Genomic DNA, 17,398 nt, shown 5'->3' with positions numbered 1-17,398 from the left:
TAAGGGAAGGTTTAAATAGGAGTTCTTGTAGTTGCAGGTTTTAAGTTATACTTGTAAGATTTGAACATAAATATTTCTGAGCTATCTTGAAATAGTAACAGCTTTGTTTTTTAAAACATGGCTGGATGACAACTGTCTTGAAACACTGATTTTAAGGACTATAATCAGGTAAGAATTCTGCATTTGGTTTCTTGGCTACTTCCTCATGTTACATAAACCATTTTTAGTTTCATCAGTGGGGGAATCACATTAAAGCAGGCCTGCACTTGTGGTCTACCAGTCACATATTGCAGTTTCATAAGCCTCCTGGTTTAGCTGCTTGCCAGAGATTGCACAAATTAAAGGGTTGTCAAGCATCTGGCACCACAAAATATATGTCAGGGTTGGCTGCATTCACTTTGGTGTGTCACAGGTTGCATCATTACGTATCTGGAGAAGCCCAGTGCAAACTTTGTTTTATAAACTAACACTGTCAAAATTTCTGAGAAAGTTATTTTAAAATTGTGACCCGTATGGTACTGTGCAATATCCATTTCTAGACATGACTTGTGATTCAGGGAGTGATGTGATGCACTTTGAAGGATTTGGATGTTCAGAGGCTATTGACGCAGAACTTTCTAGAATTCCCTATAAAAGGTTTCAGTGACACACTTCCCAATATCACTAGTCACCTATCAAAAATTGATACATGTAGGCAAAAACTATTGTGTCTTACAGGAATAACTTAAAACCCACAAATACAAGAAAATTTGAGAGTTAAGGATAGAAGTTCAACCTTAACTCACCCGACTATGCTTAAGAATTTCAGCAAATTCATGTAGGGTCATCCCCTTGCAGTACCTAGGCATAATGAATTGAAAGAATTAGCTAGACAGAACCATCACCAAATAAACTTAGTAAGATGCATTGGCCTACTAAAGTGAAACAAGCCACTTAATGTAGAAAATAAAAGTGAGGTGTGAATATTTTAAATAAAAATTTTACAACAATATTTCCATAAATGGTCTGTTGTTTTTTCTCCACATTCATTATCTACACAAGTCAATTGCTAACTAGATTGGTCGGTGGGCTAGATCAAAACACAAGCCCCCTCCTACAAGCTCCTCACAGCTGAGTGAGTTCACTTTGTGTCTCTTCCTGGAGATAAAGGTAGGACCTTTAACAACAGAAACAGGGAGAAATGATCACTATATAGCCAGCATATCAGCTGGCCAGTCCTTTATTAATCGATATGTATCAACACATGCAGATTAGGGTTAAGGAGAAAGTGGAAAAAAGAAGGAACAGATGCTTCTTCTTTCAATAGATGCCACCATCCTGAAGAGACCAATTAGCAGGAATAAATAGCTTACATAAAAGAATCAGTTGAGGAATAAATCGGGATATACTTTCTTTTTTGGTTTTCACCTGCTACTTAATTATATCAAAATAATACATTATGTGTCAACTGAGACTTTCCTAAGAACATATTTCATTTATGGGTGATTTACATTTCCATGCATGAACAACAATACCCAGTGGCTCGATTAGCAACGAACTTAAAGTAATGGTTTGCACAATCAAATCATGACTCAACAAGCCAAAATATGAATGACTCCATGCACTCCATGCACTTTGTCCATCACAAAAGTGGAGAAACAAACCAGGAAGCTACAATTAGCTTAGCTATGGTTTCCCATTATGTGGGAACCAGAAACAATGATTAATGGTTTCCAAACAAGTGACGATTCCCAACTCATCCTTAAAAGATGTCTTAATATTCTAACTTGGTTGGACTGAATCTAGCATAGTTTCCCAGTATGCATGTAAAGGGAAACTGTGGTTAAGTACGACTTCAATGCTCATTTGCCCACTCACATGAAAAGAGGACTTTGGGGCTGCATGGCGGTGATGCAGCCTGTGCAAATCCTAGTTTATTAAGCAGAGTTAATAGATTAAATACATTTCTTTCTCAACCCAAGAACTGCATTCCCTTATAGGGAACCTTTATGTGCACCCCATCAGCATCCATTCCCATTATCTTTCATACACATGCTTACACCCATTCTCATCCTTGACTGGCCAGGTTGGCTGGAAACTGGAATCCAACAATATTTGGAGGGCCACGGGTTTTTCATCCAGGCTCCACTGCACATTAAATGAAGTTTTCATTCAACACAATTTCTCTTTAAATTTACTGCCACCTTGTGTTTGAAGCATGCACACACTATTGTAAACAATGACTGCTATAAAAACACACAGTTGGAGAGTTGATTTTCTTCTTTCAAGCAGAACCATGACATTTCCTAGATAGATCTGAGGGAAAAAGTGAATCCCTCTACCCAGATTACATACCCCACTCTCTTCAGGGCAGTTATCTATTATTTATTACTTCTGGCTTCTCATGGTCTCATGTTGAGGGACAACAGTGATTTTAAAAACAGAAGAAAGTTTGGATCTTGGAGCAAAGTCTGCAAACTGACCTCATGGATACATTATCAGATTAGCCATGTACGTTCCCCATTTTTATTCCTCCTCTTCCTACCTCCCCTCATAGCTTTGTGTAATGCCAGATGAAGCATTCTGGAGAACCTGAAAGCTTCTGCGACAGTTTGGCTTGTCCCAGTGAAGGTACTGCACAACTGCAGATTTTTTGGTTTTGTTCTTACAAATGAATGTTGCTTTTTGTGTGCTTTGTAAAACCGAGGGCAATATCCAACGAAGTTAGTGCATGGACCTCTGGCTATGCAATGGAACTTCTCCCTGAGCAACCTCTATGTTTGTTCTGGGGGTTCCCCCCAAACCTGCAGAACAGATATGGGGAGGGCATGGGGGGCATCAGGGAGAGGTGACATTCTATTGAGAAGCCAGAAGTTCTTGCGCTAATGGAACGACTTCATTGGATACCACCTTGAGTGCTTTAAATAGGCCAAAGTAACAAGAAGTCAATGGTGGAATGCAATAGGATAATAATGATTTCAGCACCAAAGAACTTTAATTTACTGCCTGTTGGAATACAGTGGAACCTCGGTTTTCGAACGTTATCTGTTCCTGAAGACCGTTTGACTTCCGAAATGTTTGAAAACCAAAAACTCAATACAGAAGCCTCAATATAATAGGGGAACTCAAAACGGAAGCCACGTGGAACGTTCAGCTTCCAAAAAGCATTTGAAAACAGCAGCAGTTACTTCTGGGTTTTCGGCATTCAAAAGCCGAAACGTTCGACTTCTGAGATGCTCGAAAACTGAGGTTCTACTGCCTTCATTCCTCATGTAAATGAAACAATGCACCTAGCCACAATTTAGCTGGATCAAAACTCTAAATAAAAGGGATGCTGATCCAATTCTCTCAATCCCATGCTAATCTCTTAACCTGCTGTAGATTAGCAGATATTATTGTCTGACTGTTACTCTCAGCATGATTTGTTTAAGCCACCTTGAGTGCCGATCAGGGGAAAATGCAGGTTGTAACAACGATACTTTTGAACAAGATTTGAAATGCAATTTGGGAACAGCACTGCAGCCACTTGGTAGCTTCTATTCTAAGTACCATAATAATAATAATATAGAATGTTCTATATTATGGTACGTAGAATAGAACCGTAGAGTTGGAAAGGATCCTGAAAATCATCTAGTCCAACCCCCTGCGATGCAAGAATCTCACCTAGATCATACATGACAGATGGTATTCCAACCTCTGCTTATAAACCTCCAATTGCTTACCTGCAATTGTATGTGCATAAAGTCTGCTTCCAAAGGTAAACACATGTAGTTCATACAACTTGGCAATCTTTTCTAGGAACTCTCTGCAATGAGGACGCAACCGAGTATGCAGCATAGGCTCCCCTCGACCTAACTGAAAATGGAATATTCCCTGAAAGGAAGAGATTAACACTGGTAAGACGTAAGCTATAACTCATAAATAAAACCCATTTTCTGGCATATACAGAATGATTTTCAGCTTATAAAAGAATTTAGTTTTCAACTACTATTAGGTGTACCAAACTTTTAAAAATTAGCACGTTTGTATACACTTACAAATATACATTATAAAGTTCAATAAAAAGAGCAGCTCAGCATTTACATTATTTGCTTGCCATGGTTTTTATAATATCTCACGAACTACAACTTCTGTCAGGCCAAGCCAATGCCCAGTAATCATGAGAGTTGTAGTTCAGCAACATCTGGGGTCACAGGCTAGACCACCTTATCACAGAATGACTGAAAATAGTCAGTATATGATGAAGTAGTTTTAGCTATCAATTTAGTTAAGAATATTTGGGAGCTAGCTAGGTAACTTCAGTTTCATTCCCATTTCTCTAGCTAGGGATCCAGAAAGCCCACATGGGCAGCAAGTGTCTTTTCCAGCTCTATCAGTTGCTATACTGGAGAGTACACCAGACCTCAGAGCAAATTTCGTAACAGCTGAAGTAGGAGAGGTTCCTGAAAAGTCCCAACCGTTATGCACCTCTAGTTGTGTTGGCAAGTACTTTCACTGAATATTCACTAGATGATTATTTAACTAAGTATCACCCAGAGAAGATCTATTGGAATTAATGGACCTAACTAGTGTTCATTGATTTCATTTAGTCTATTCTGAGTAAAATTTAATTGTCTACCACCTACTGTTCCTTTTCTGGCAAAAAGCAATACAAGCAGATTTCACATGCATTATTTTTATATTATTGATTTTATCTTGTCCCATCCTGAAGGCTGTATTTCTTATTTTCAATGCTTGGACATCAAATTCTAATGGTTGTTTCTTTGTAGTTACTGCAGATTTAGTATGTATGCCAGTATTTTTATTTATTATTGGTTTGTTTTATATTTTCTTTCAGTGCTAGATGCCTTGAATTTCTTCTGGAAGCTAGAATAATAAACAAGGGCTTAGGATCTACTATATATTTTGGAAAGTTTTTATTTGCTATGAATTGGATGCCTCTTAGTTTATGAACTTTATAAAGCATTTCATTCTTGAAATATTGAACAGTTTTTTGGCAAAGAACAATAATCAATAATGTTGCTTTACTCGGTTAGACATCTGTTGGCAGTGCTGTTCTGTTGTATGGATCAATGTCTGGTCCAAATCTACCATTAGCACCAGTTTTCGATTTCTGCGTAGCCTCTCCTGGTCTTCTCTTCCCAACTGCTCAGCTTGCTACAATAAAAACAGAGTATCCCATTAAGTGCATTTGAAGCATAAAATGAGGATTAACTTGAAAAGATCTCAGTAGACGCAGTGCAATGTACAGTAATTTCAAAGAAGAAAAACAAACAACAGCCAGCCAAAATTCAATTGACTAAATAGCTCCTTTCACTCATATTAAAGAACAAATGGAAGTGGAACATCATCTTAGAGTTGCCCTCTAGGCCTCCAAAATCCTAGCAATTTGTATGTATCAGACTCACTGCATCAACATGTTTAATTAGTGGATTTTGCAGCAAAGGGTTTATTTGAACTTCTGGTATGTGGCAGATGCAGTGTGCATTTTCCCCCTACAAGCAAAAAAATAAGGAGTGCTATCCAATGAAGTACTTCTGTTAGTGCAAAGACTCTGATTGCAACAGAACCTTCTTCTCTTCTCATGTGCAATCTAAATCTGTCCTGGAGATTCCTCCAACCCCCCCAGAGCAGAACCCTCCATTTGTGCAAATGGAAATCCTTATGCATGTTGTACAGAGTTCTTGTTATTTCCCCTGCTCTTCATGTGCTGTAAAAGCAGCTGGTTTCCTGGGTATAACATTTTACTTGCACCCAAGTGTTTGATGGCCAAAATATACTGTTCGTGGCTACTTTTAAAATCTTAGCTGTAAGGGTATGTGACTGATACACACATTTTTATTTCAATTTCAACAGTATTTTTAATTGTGTTGCTTTATTGCTTTTGTGTTTGGCAAAAAGACTGGGATATAAATTTAATAAGTTTGCCATCTAAACTTGTATTGGCAGGATTTGTGCAAGAAGAATATAGAGTGAAATCCAAGGGAGCAGGCAGTAGTTCTCTCTTCAAAACTAAAATTTGATTACAACACATCAGAAACATATATAGCTTAGGATTCTATCTACTTAAAAGAGTTGATTTCAACTTCAAATTTAGCAAAGACAAACTTGCTGTATTACATGCATTCATAATGAAGAAATTCTGCTAATTAGATCCGCTGAACTTTGGGCCCCTGCCAAAAATAAGGGGAAGAGTAGGAGTATATTGTACTTACTTCAGAGCTAACCATCAATTCTGGTACACTATGAACCATTGATACAGTTGCTGTGGATACTGGCATATTCTGTGTTCCATTCTTGCTTCGTAACCTAACAACATGAAAGATATCAGACAAATTTTATTAATAACAATTACAAAAAAACCCCTCTAACAGGACTGATTTGTGCCCTACGTTTTAAAGACAACTACCTTATTTATCATTTGCACCAACCAGCCTTAAACAGTGTACACAAACAGTAAATTTACATGATGTTTAATTGGCAAGCAGAATAATATAATTTAAGAACAGGAAAAATGGCACACCTTGGTACAGAGACCAGAGTCACGCTTTTTAAACCAAGTAAAAAGTACCCATGTACATATACACATCTATGTACTTGAATTATTGGCATCCTATGAAGCATATAGAAAAATGGTGAAAAGGATTAGGATTCATTTCTGTTTATTGAGAGAAATGTTAGGCTTTTAGAAAGTCTTAACCATTTACAACAAATACCACATTTCTGTTTTGCAATATAAAATTGTTTGGATTTGTGTATGTTTTGCTTTACTTAAAATTCCAAAAGTGAACTGCATTTGCTCTCAGAAAGAATTAAACTGGAATATAGGAATACAGGGTGGCAGCATCCCAATATCTGAATAAAACTGCTTTCAGTGTAATATGTAGGTATTAGAGTGTTGGATGAAGACCTGGGAGACCAGGATTCTAATCCCCACTCAGCAATGAAGTTCGCTTGGGGGACTTTGGGCCAGTCCAGTCACTGTATCTTAGCCTAACCTACCTCCATAAGGTTGTTGTGAGGATAAAATGGGAAAGGACAAAGCCATGTGTGCTATCTTGAGCTCCTTGGAGGAAAGGCGGGCTATAAATCAAATAAATAATAATAATGGTGCATGAACAGTTGTGCAATACTGATTACGCTTGGCTTCAAAATGTTGTTCTTCATCCACCCTGCTTCATCTGCACATAAGCTGCCAGATGACATCAGTGGGCAGCAGTGTATTTTGATAGTTATATCAAGAATATCCTGTTTGGCCTTTGTGAAGACAATGGACACAAAATGGATATTTAAACATGAAGGTTTTTTACAGGCAACAGCCTTAATCTTTATTTCAAACTCCCAATACACCCCCATCAATTCTATTAATCAGAACTATTTCAAGTTCTTGACTGTATTTCTGGAGACCTGAACAGGGAACAGTTCCTACTACAAAATAATTTTTACTGTTATGGTTTTCTATGTACAACATTGTCACCCATTTGGTTCTTTATTGTTAATTCATGCCCAATAGTTCAGCAAGTATGTTTTACATTCCTTTTGAAAGAATGATTCTTTGGTTTATCCATCAATAAACCTGTGCTCATACCTTCCAGTGTTTTAGTCCGCTGCAAACATTTTATGAAGAATGCCATATTTATTATCATCAAACTGATGTTTATTTCTATTTTGTAATATTATGCTAGTGCAATTTTGCATGCTCCATATTCACACTTATTTCTGGCACTGCTGGGCATACAATAAACACAAATTGTTCTTTCCAAGTATGAAGAGCATTATTCCAGTGCAATGCTATTGATTTCAGTTTAAATTCCTCAAAGGTGACAATCCTCAGTTTAATGCAGCACCATCAGTAGAAGTCAAAGTCCATACAACAATACTCACTGTGTCAAATCCTGGCCACACTCTGCACATAAGCCTTTCATAACAACTGGATGGCTGCATCCTTCCAGCCGCACCAGGACACCTCTGGAAAACAAAGAAAAATCTTACTTAAGGAAAAACTGATTTCATTGTATTATATTCTGTATCAGATTAGAAGTAGGGAAATCAGGGTTTACACTGACTGTCACACTGAATACTAGAGCAGCAGTTGCCAACCTCTCTCCTCCCTCCAGACCACCTGAAAATTGCTGGGGTATGTGTGTGCATGGGGGTATCTCGGTAGACCACTCAAAATTGTTCTGCATATTAAAAGCACATATAATGCACATTTTAAGGGACATGGGTGGTGCTGCAGGTTAAACCACAGAGCCTAGGACTTGCCGATCAGAAGGTCGGCGGTTTGAATCCCCATGACGGGGTGAGCTCCTGTTGCTCGGTCCCTGCTCCTGCCAACCTAGCAGTTCGAAAGCATGTCAAAGTGCAAGTAGATAAATAGGTAAACGGCGGGAAGGTAAACGGTGTTTCTGTGCGCTGCTCTGGTTCGCCAGAAGTGGCTTAGTCATGCTGGCCACATGACCTGGAAGCTGTACGCCGGCTTCCTCGGCCGATAAAGCGAGATGAGCGCCGCAACCCCAGAGTCGGCCATGACTGGACCTAATGGTCAGGGGTCCCTTTACCTAATGCACATTTTAATATTAGTATTCTTGCTTTTCTAATGGGATGGATATGCCTGTTTGCTGAATGAAGTCCTATGAAGCTAAATGTAATGTTTGTTAGCCTCTGATCAGGTTCAGTGTTCATTTTGCTACTGCATGTGGAAGTATGGTAGCTGTTAACTTTTTAATACACCATCTGTATGGTGGTCATGGAGAACCAGTGTTCCATAGATCACAGTCTGAAAATCTTGGCAACAGTTGCTTGGTGGACACAAACATAAAAACTATCCATGATATTTCACAGCTTTCTTATGTTGATTCACACAATACAGAATGTGTTTGCTTAATAGTTTTCTTTATGCTTATTTCTATTTATTTTTTATAACAGCTGAATTTATTACTGTCCACTTTAGTTATTAAAAAAGCCCTCTTTAAAAGGATTTAACCGATCCCAGAAAGCATACATTTTACAGAGATATTCTATCTGGGCACAATCCATAGCACAAGGACTGTGCCGTAGTGCAGTGGTAGAACACCTGCTTTGCATGCAGAAGGTAGGACAATGTATCTCCAGGTAGGGTTGGAAAAGAACCCTGTCTGAAATCCTGGAGAGCCAATCCCAGTCAGCATACACAATACTGAAATAGATGGACCAATGGTCTGACTCAACATAGGGAAGCTTCCGAATGTTCCTAATTCATTGGTGAGTTCTCCTGAACAATGTCAATGAAATGAATGGATTGCTTGAAATGAATGCTTGATTAAGATCAGGGAAATGGCTTACGGTTGGGAGAGGGCTCATAGCTATCTGAAGTACTGTTTGATAGGTCATTTTAGTTCCACCTCATAGGAATAAAGTTCTTGAATGGTTTTTTTGTTTTTTGTTTTTAAGGAGATAAAAATGTAGACCAAGTACTATTTTAAATGGTTTAACAGCATGGCTCTCTTACCATCCTAGAATGGGCTTGTAAAAAGTATGCACAATACTACAACCTAACGTTTTGAGATGATGTGAAGTTCTGTGCATTTAGTTTCACTAAAAGGCATACACCTCTAGAAAATCCCAAATAGCACATTTTCAAGACACATTTCAATCTGATTTGCCAGTTTTAGAATTCAATTTGGTTTGGTTGCTCAGTGGATGACCTTCACTGTGAAAAGGACTGTGGAGTGTAACTCTGCTAATAATCCTGTGTGCCCTCAAGGTTTCTTGGTACTCTCTCACATTATGTACTTCTTATCTGCCTGTTCAAAATGTGAGATGAGGGCACAGCACCTTGGTGATTCCACTTACTGATAAGGGAGAGCCATTACCACTGGTACAATCCATTACATATATGTTACGGGGTGCCACAGTGTTATATCTTGTTGAGACATCTACATGAAACTGTTGCGGAAGAGCATACATGCTCTGGAGTAAAGTGTCATCAGTATGTACAGTCCCATCCAGGTGAAATGGTGGCATTTTAGCCAAGGTGGTGCTTTTCAGATGTTGTAGGACTCCAACTTGGCTCAATTCTAGGCAGCAAGGTCAACAGGATATCATGCTGACCACTCCTGTTCTAAGCTACTGCTTTGATTCAGTAATACGATGGGTGAGGGCTAATAAGGTGAAACACTGTATTTGGCTTGTCCTTGTACAACTTGTTAGGATGCTTAGGCCTGCTCTCAATTCTTTTGTTTATGGGTGCTTAAGTGATATCTTTGCTTAAAGATATCACTTAAGCCAACTTATCACTTTACCAACTTAGATTAGTTGGTGCAAATTGTTGCCTTCCAGAACAAATGCAATATTCCCATTGTTATCCATGGGCTTTCTGTGAAAAGTATTATACTCCTGCAACATGACAGTTCAAATTATTAATAGGTACTCAGCATGCTAAGCATATTTTGCCTATATTGACAAAATGTTGTATTTAAATTGGCTTCCAGTTTGTTACCAGGTATACCTTCAAGATTTTGATTTTTAAAGCCCCAAACTGCCTGGAAGAGAGGTATCTGAAGGGTAGTATTATCCCATATGAACTCTTTTGTTAAGGTCATCTTCTGGGTGTTTCCTCCTTTTAATAACTTTTCACTTTCACTTTATAACACCCTGATTGTGGAATGCTCTTCCCAAGGAGGTTCAGCAGGCATCTCTCACAATATGTTTTAGGGAGCAATCCTAAGTATGGAAAACCAGTATGATTTATGCAGACCTAAGTTAAGTAGCCTAAAGCACACCATTTCCAAACTCCATTCAGGAGCAGCCTGACAGAGGGAAAACAAGCCTTTAAAATAGTTTCCCATCCCCACCATTTGCCTGGAGAACTTATTTTTCAGGGGTCACAGTAGTGTAAGTTTCATCAAACTTGTCTCAGTCTGCTTAGCCCTGGTTGAGCAGGGATGCGGGAGTTATTTACACCTGCGAATCTCTGGCTGAGTCAGGCTTGGGGACTTGTGCCTGTATAGCCCAGCTGAGCTGGGAACTGGCTGGCTGACCTTGAGATCTGCCACATCCTAACTTGCTCATCCTGATGGATCTAGGGTTAGGACCGTGCCCTTAGGCATGAAGTAAGAACCATTCAATTCTCAAAAGCCTTGTCTACAGTGTACTTTTGATAATCATGCTTTGGTTGATGCTTTGAATTGGCTTTACTTTTACACATACACACATTTAAACAGGATATTCATTACAAACAATAAGTAAGGATATACATTTTAAATAAATATATAAATAAATAAATAAATAAAAAATAAAAAAAACATGGTAGATACCTTTATCCACTCCAAAACTGAGCTCAAACAAAAACAGGCACTGAATACTGATAAGGCCATTTGCAGAAGGACATCTGCAGGCAGGTAACAGCTAAGCTACTTGTTCAGAGCAACATAGGATCCTTGCTGCATGGGAAGAAAAAAGGCTAACCCAGAGACATGCACATTCTTGTGTGTATATGTCTAGTACACATAGGAAACGAGACATATCATAAAGGCAAAGGAGAAGATGGGGCAGATTTGAGCTACTTGATTTCTGTACTAACCACAGAAGGAAAACAGCCCCTTCTTCCTCAGCCAGCATGGAAACCAAGCAGGCACTTGGAGAAAGGAAAGATCCACCTGTCCTTCCTCCACCTGTATTCTTGATAGTGCATCCACAGTGCAGGTCAATATCACATGTAGTTTGCTATCCCTAGGTACTATGTATCTCAGTATCTAAATGCACACCCCAAACTACATAACAGCATCTTTTTGCATACATATATCTCTGGAATGAAGTTAGAGAGAGTAGCTACTCTGAAATCATCTTTAATAGATAGCTATGTTCAGGGATGACAAGAGTTAAGGTCCATCAACTTCTGGGGTGTGATTCCCCACCCGAAATTTAATGTCTAATTAATTTTACAATAGCATTTCCTACATTTTTTGTGTTCAGGTACAACATAGGTCAAGAAATCATCACTGCAAATTAGGAATTAAAGAAAAAAAGTAACCAAGATGAAAAACTGTTCTGAACTGGATCAGACTTGTGTAATTAGAGTAATATTGGGTATTAGAATGAGTGTTTCATTTGTATAAACAGACATAAATTTAAGTGATAAAGTCCAACATATTTAATTTTAACATTTCTTCTACATTTTACCAAGGCCTGCTTCCTCCACACAGTCTACACTCATGACTGCAGCTCTGACTTATTCAGGTTAATTAAGGTGTCTCTCATCACAGGCTGTTTATCTTGCTGTTACTCACTTTGAGCCCTTGGGCTAGGGTGTACTACAAATTTAAACACAAACAACACACTCTACATCAGGTTTACATCCCACCCTTCCTTCAAGGAATTCAGGACATTCTATTCTCACAACAATCCTGTGAAGTAGGTTATCCTGAGACAGCAACTGGCACAAAGTCACTCAGTATGCTTTGCAATTTGTACTCAGTTTTTTCCAATCTATGCCAAATGCTCTAACCATGGCACCACATTGTTTTTCCATAAATATATAGCTCAAGTCACTGTATTTTATGGGACTCTCCATAATTTGTCCTCCTTTCCGCCTTCTCGCCTTTTATCATCTCTTCTGCTGTCAAAGTTTTACTATAAGGTCCCCAATGGAGAAACCTTGAAATACAACAACAACTGGTGGGCTACAGGTTCCCCAGCCCTATATTACAGCAATTAGTTCAGGCAAAGCATGTACGAAACAGTAAGTAGCTAGTCAAGCTCTACTATGATGTCACAACAAATCACCAAATGACTTAGAAAGAACTGAGTAAGAAGGGTCTTACGAGAGCTTTGAGATTTGCTGAGGAGGCCCTTCATGCAATACCACCATACACTGAAATCTGGGAGCCTATGACTAGCCTAGAAAACCTTCTGGGCAATGGCTAAGGCTATGGAAAACTCTCATCCCTGATATATACTGTCCATCTTTCTCCCTCTTCCTATAGTTCAGTAATGTAGTCAGGTGGAATAGTTTCTTTAAACTGGATTGTGTTCTTTGGGGCTTTTAAAAGCTCGTTTTGAATTCCAATTCCTTGTTATGCTCTGTGGGCTATAAATAAAAGAAAGCTGTTCCACTCCATTTTTGCCCCTTAGTTTCCAAGGTAAGCTGCCTGTGGCTTGTCTGCACATCTTCGAAAACTTCATTTCAGAAGTGTTAAAGCCATGTGGGAACCTACATTATTGCAACTGGCCCAGCAGGCTGCAAAAGCAAGTAAAAAGGGGTTGTGTTTCGCCCTTCGCTAGTCACTCCTCCTACTTCCTCCATGGAGACGGGGAGCAAAGATCGGTTTCCGAAGGCGCTTCAACCGAGACCCAAGGAAGGCGGGCGGGCAGCTTGAAGTGCCGGCCGAGCCCACCTGGCTGCGGCGCCTTCTTAAATCTGGGGCCGCATCTGAGCCAGAGGAGGAGCGGGGCCTGGGCTGTCACAGGCGCCGCCGTGGAAGAGGGCGGGGAAGGCACCGGCTGCTCCTCCCGCGCTTTCCCGCCTCTCCTCACCCTGTCCCGGATCTTCGCAGGAGAGGGAAGAGCAGAGCGGATACTGGAGGCGCTTCCCAAGTCCAGGCGGAGAAGCCGAGAGGCAGAAGCCACCGGAGGCGGCGCTTTCCCGGGGCCCGGCCCACCGCCCTCCCCAAGCCCCGGCCGACCCCTCTTACCCGGGCGGGATGACTTGCCCGCGCTGCGCGCACAGCTCCCGCACCACTCCCGGCCGCTCCGCTTTGACCTTTCGCTCGGCTGTCCGCTGCGGGCCGGTCTCGGCGGCCGAGGCTCCAGGCCGGGCCGGGCCCACGATAGGCACGCAAACCGCCAGCACCGAGCCGATCTTCACGGTCGCCCCGGCCGACACTTTCCATTCCAAGAGCCGCAGCGGCTGCGGGCCGGAGACGCGGATCTCCGTCACTTCGGACGCGGCGGCGGCGGCGTCCCCTCCTGAGGAGGACGAGGCGGCCGCTCCCGGTTCCTCCATGGCCTCGGCCGCTGGGGCTCCCTCCCAGGCCGGGCCCGACTCGGCTAGGGACAGGTCGCTATGGCGACGGGGGCGCCGCTGCCGGTTAAATGAGGAGAATCGAACGCGAAACGTTGCGCTTCCCCCTCCCCCACCCACCAACTACCACCTTTTTTTTTTTTAAAAAAAATAACAACAAGAAGTAGTCACGAGCAGCGCCAACTGAGCGCGAGGTCAAGGCTCCGTTGCGCAGGCGCGGGACAACCTTTTTTTTTCTGGCGCCCGGGCCAGCTTAAAGGGGCCGCCGCGTTAAATCCGGCCCGCCTCTGGAGACAGCGAAGGCAATCGGATAGTATAGTACTGGAGCCTCTCAACGCGCTCTTCCAGCTCCTGGGCGGGGCAAGTTTCACCCCCGCCTCCCGGTTCCTTCCGGCATCGCGCGCTCCTGCCTTACTGGAGACGCAAGCGCGCGTTCGCTTACACGCCCCTCCGCGTGCGCTACATAACACTGCCCCGTGTTTTTTTGCCCCGTCGAAGGGGATTGTGGGATATAGATGCCAGCTTGCAAAGCTCTTCTAACGCTAACTACAAGTCCCAGCATGCATTTCTCTGGCTGTTTGGGGCATGTGTAGCCGGCTACAGCAAACGGGACGGCAGCGGCAGTTGTTTGCTTACGTGCTTGCTGACCTGGTTTCCTAGTAGTTGTTTAAAGTGGTAGGGACCCTACAGAAATAAAGGAATTTTGTGTGTGTCAGCTAACGAAAAACAAAAAACATTCCAAATAACAAATCCATCCTTTATCAAACTTCAGGTGTGGGGATGGAGAATTATGGATTTTAAAGGTTTTAAGAAAATTGCCATGTGCATCCTAACAAGTGTTAAGAAGCGAAAAACCAGCTAACAGAGATGTTAACAGTACTTAATGTACTCTAGTATGATGAGTGATGCTTATGACAGTTCTATCCTGTACTTGTTAAATTTCCCCACACTGTAGATGGATGTGTGGGGAGGATGTTAAAAAAACTACTCAGTAATTCAAAGTGTCAAATGGCAAAACAAAGCTGAAAGATGTATTGTTCTACAGGCATTATCTTCTGCAATTTGGGCCAGTGCAAAAACACAAACTAATAAGCAACAGCCTCTACCTGTTGTCACCTAAAGCTGCAGTCCTATACATACAGTACTTAAAAGTAAGATGGTTTAAAATCAGTGGGACTTCTGAGAAAACGTATATGAGGTTGCAAATGTACAAGACTCAGTCATCAAAAATAATTTCAGATCCATCTTATCTTGAGATCTCAGGATGTAATAGTGTTGTATAATATGAAAAGGTAATATTTCCCTATCCCAAAATCTCTCCACCCAAATGTAGAATGTAAACAAAAGAAAGGTTAAAGTTGAACCAAAGCCAACCCATTTTATTTGCACTTCCTTAATTGCACTACACTGCTTCAAGTCACCATGGGCTGGATCCTGGCCAAGTTACAGAATAATCCTAACCACGTCTACTAAGAAGGAAGTTCTATTGACTTCAATGAGTCTTAATAATTGAGGTTATAATTACAGCCAGGAGTCACATTTAGGTCTCACTAAAATCAACATGGTTTCGGTAGTTGTTACTACCATAATTTTTCACATTGATATGAAAGATTCCAAATACAACTTACTTGGTCTGGATTCTGTCCCCATGCTTTTCTTTAGCCTACTCACTTCTTATCCATTGATTTCCCTGATCCTTTCTTATCAGAATTGATTATATGAAAAATTGTTTATTCCATATAAAACCCTTGACCGAACACACATACTTAGACATATGTTTTAACTCTGTTACACAAACTGATCATTCTAAACAGTGCCATGCCTCAGTCTATCTATGAAAAGATATGGCTAAATAAATATAATGATAGAATTAATTGCCTGTGCAAGCTATCTTCTGGTTGTCAATAATTATTCTGGTTGACAATAAACAGCTCCCTAGATGGTGATCCATGCTTTTATCGTGTGCAACGCTGACAGTATATTATCCTGGCATAGTCTCATTAGGGAGCTCAAATAAACTTAGTGGCTACAACCATAATATCATGACTGTGGTTTCAGGGAGGGGAATTGACAATGGCTCATATAAAGAAGGAGTGGGGCATTATGAAGGAAGCCTACGTAAGATTAAATGAGAGAAATAGCATTGAAAAGAATGGAACCTAACAAAGCAAAGCTCTCTATTAAAGCAGCAAAAAGCAACCTTACTAGCTTTTGCTAAAGTTGTTCAGTAATAAAGCAAATAAATTCCTGGAAACCAAAGCTGTTTGCAATTAGATCCTTGGCTGCACTGATGGCCCTCTGTAATTAGTGCCATAAAAGATGCCCAAGTGAAATATTTAACAATGCTGAGGTTGTTGGAGAAAATGTAATCTTTTTCCTGGCCCGAGAGGCTGTTCTGCTTGACCAGAAGCACCCATTTGATCAATTTGTGGATTTTTGTTTTCAGAAAAATGTGCTGCGGTTTCTGACATGAAACCTGGGTGGATATATTTTGTCATTTCATTGAGTCACCAGATTCACCTTCTGGTCCTCAAATTCATTCTTCACTGATACCGCAAATTCTATCCTTATCCTTCAACTATTACAACCCCAGAAACTGACCCAAGAACCCTGGCTCATTTGTGCTATCAGTAACACAGCAAAGCGACAATGGCATGTGTACTACCTTTCCCCACAAGATGGCACCACCCTCAAGTTTGCATATGTTGTGCCCCCAAGAACTTCCTTTGCGTGTACTGACTGAGGGGTGTGTGTTGTGTCTATTGAGTGTGTGTGTGAGCAGTTGTGTGTCATATGATATTCTTAATTTCCTTTGGCATCCCTATGGAACAAGATGAAAGATGGAGACAAAACAGCAAGATCCCTTGGTATAAGGTTGGCTGTTAATCTAAACGAATGAGCAAATCACAATAAAAGGATAGGGCAGAACCTTAAGACATTCTATATAGTACAGCTGTTGTTGTTTTTCTTAATGGTATGTGGGACATAAAAGAAGTCGACATAATCAGATGTCTTCAGACATTAAAGGAGTGTTGTACACATATGGGAGGGGAGGAACAAAAGGCACACAGTGAACTCTGGATCTGCAGGTTTGAATAACTGAGACTGACGTGTTCTATTGTGCTGCAGCAAGTTTGTCAAAAGGTGCACAAGATTAAAAGCAATATCAAAGGGAAGAGAAGATATTGGGATTCTGTTCAAGATGCCCTGAGCGGGGAGTTTGAGTGGGGGTGGGAGGAATGGAAAGTTTGAAAAAGAAAAAGAAATTAAAGGGATGAAAAGAGAATGATTTGTGGTCTGGAGCTCCGAATGGGCCTTTAATCATGAAGAAGTCGCAGTCCTCCGAAACACATGAAGAAAACCAGGCCAACTCTGATCAAGGCAACTGGAGAGAGAAAGAGAACAGAAGATGATATT

At 40.8% G+C, this 17,398-nt stretch overlaps 1 protein-coding gene across 1 annotated transcript in view; it reads right to left on the bottom strand.

Moving 5' to 3' along the window:
- The window catches only part of CTDP1 (CTD phosphatase subunit 1), a 46,168-nt gene extending 31,695 nt beyond the window's left edge, over positions 1–14,473 (bottom strand). Inside the window, exons 1-5 of the mRNA XM_083449165.1 lie at positions 13,653–14,473; positions 7,864–7,947; positions 6,195–6,288; positions 5,008–5,136; positions 3,702–3,852 (exon numbers count right to left, since the gene is read on the bottom strand). Coding sequence (XP_083305291.1) covers positions 3,702–3,852; positions 5,008–5,136; positions 6,195–6,288; positions 7,864–7,947; positions 13,653–13,963 — 769 coding nt within the window. The 5' untranslated portion in view covers positions 13,964–14,473. The remainder of the gene's footprint in view (positions 1–3,701; positions 3,853–5,007; positions 5,137–6,194; positions 6,289–7,863; positions 7,948–13,652) is intronic.
- Positions 14,474–17,398: the final 2,925 nt, after the last annotated feature.

Source organism: Podarcis tiliguerta, assembly GCF_965153285.1.
Source record: "Podarcis tiliguerta genome assembly, chromosome: 7".
In the NCBI taxonomy this organism is placed as follows: domain Eukaryota; kingdom Metazoa; phylum Chordata; class Lepidosauria; order Squamata; family Lacertidae; genus Podarcis; species Podarcis tiliguerta.
Note: the sequence above shows the minus strand (reverse complement) of the source record. Positions and strands in the feature narration are given on the sequence as shown.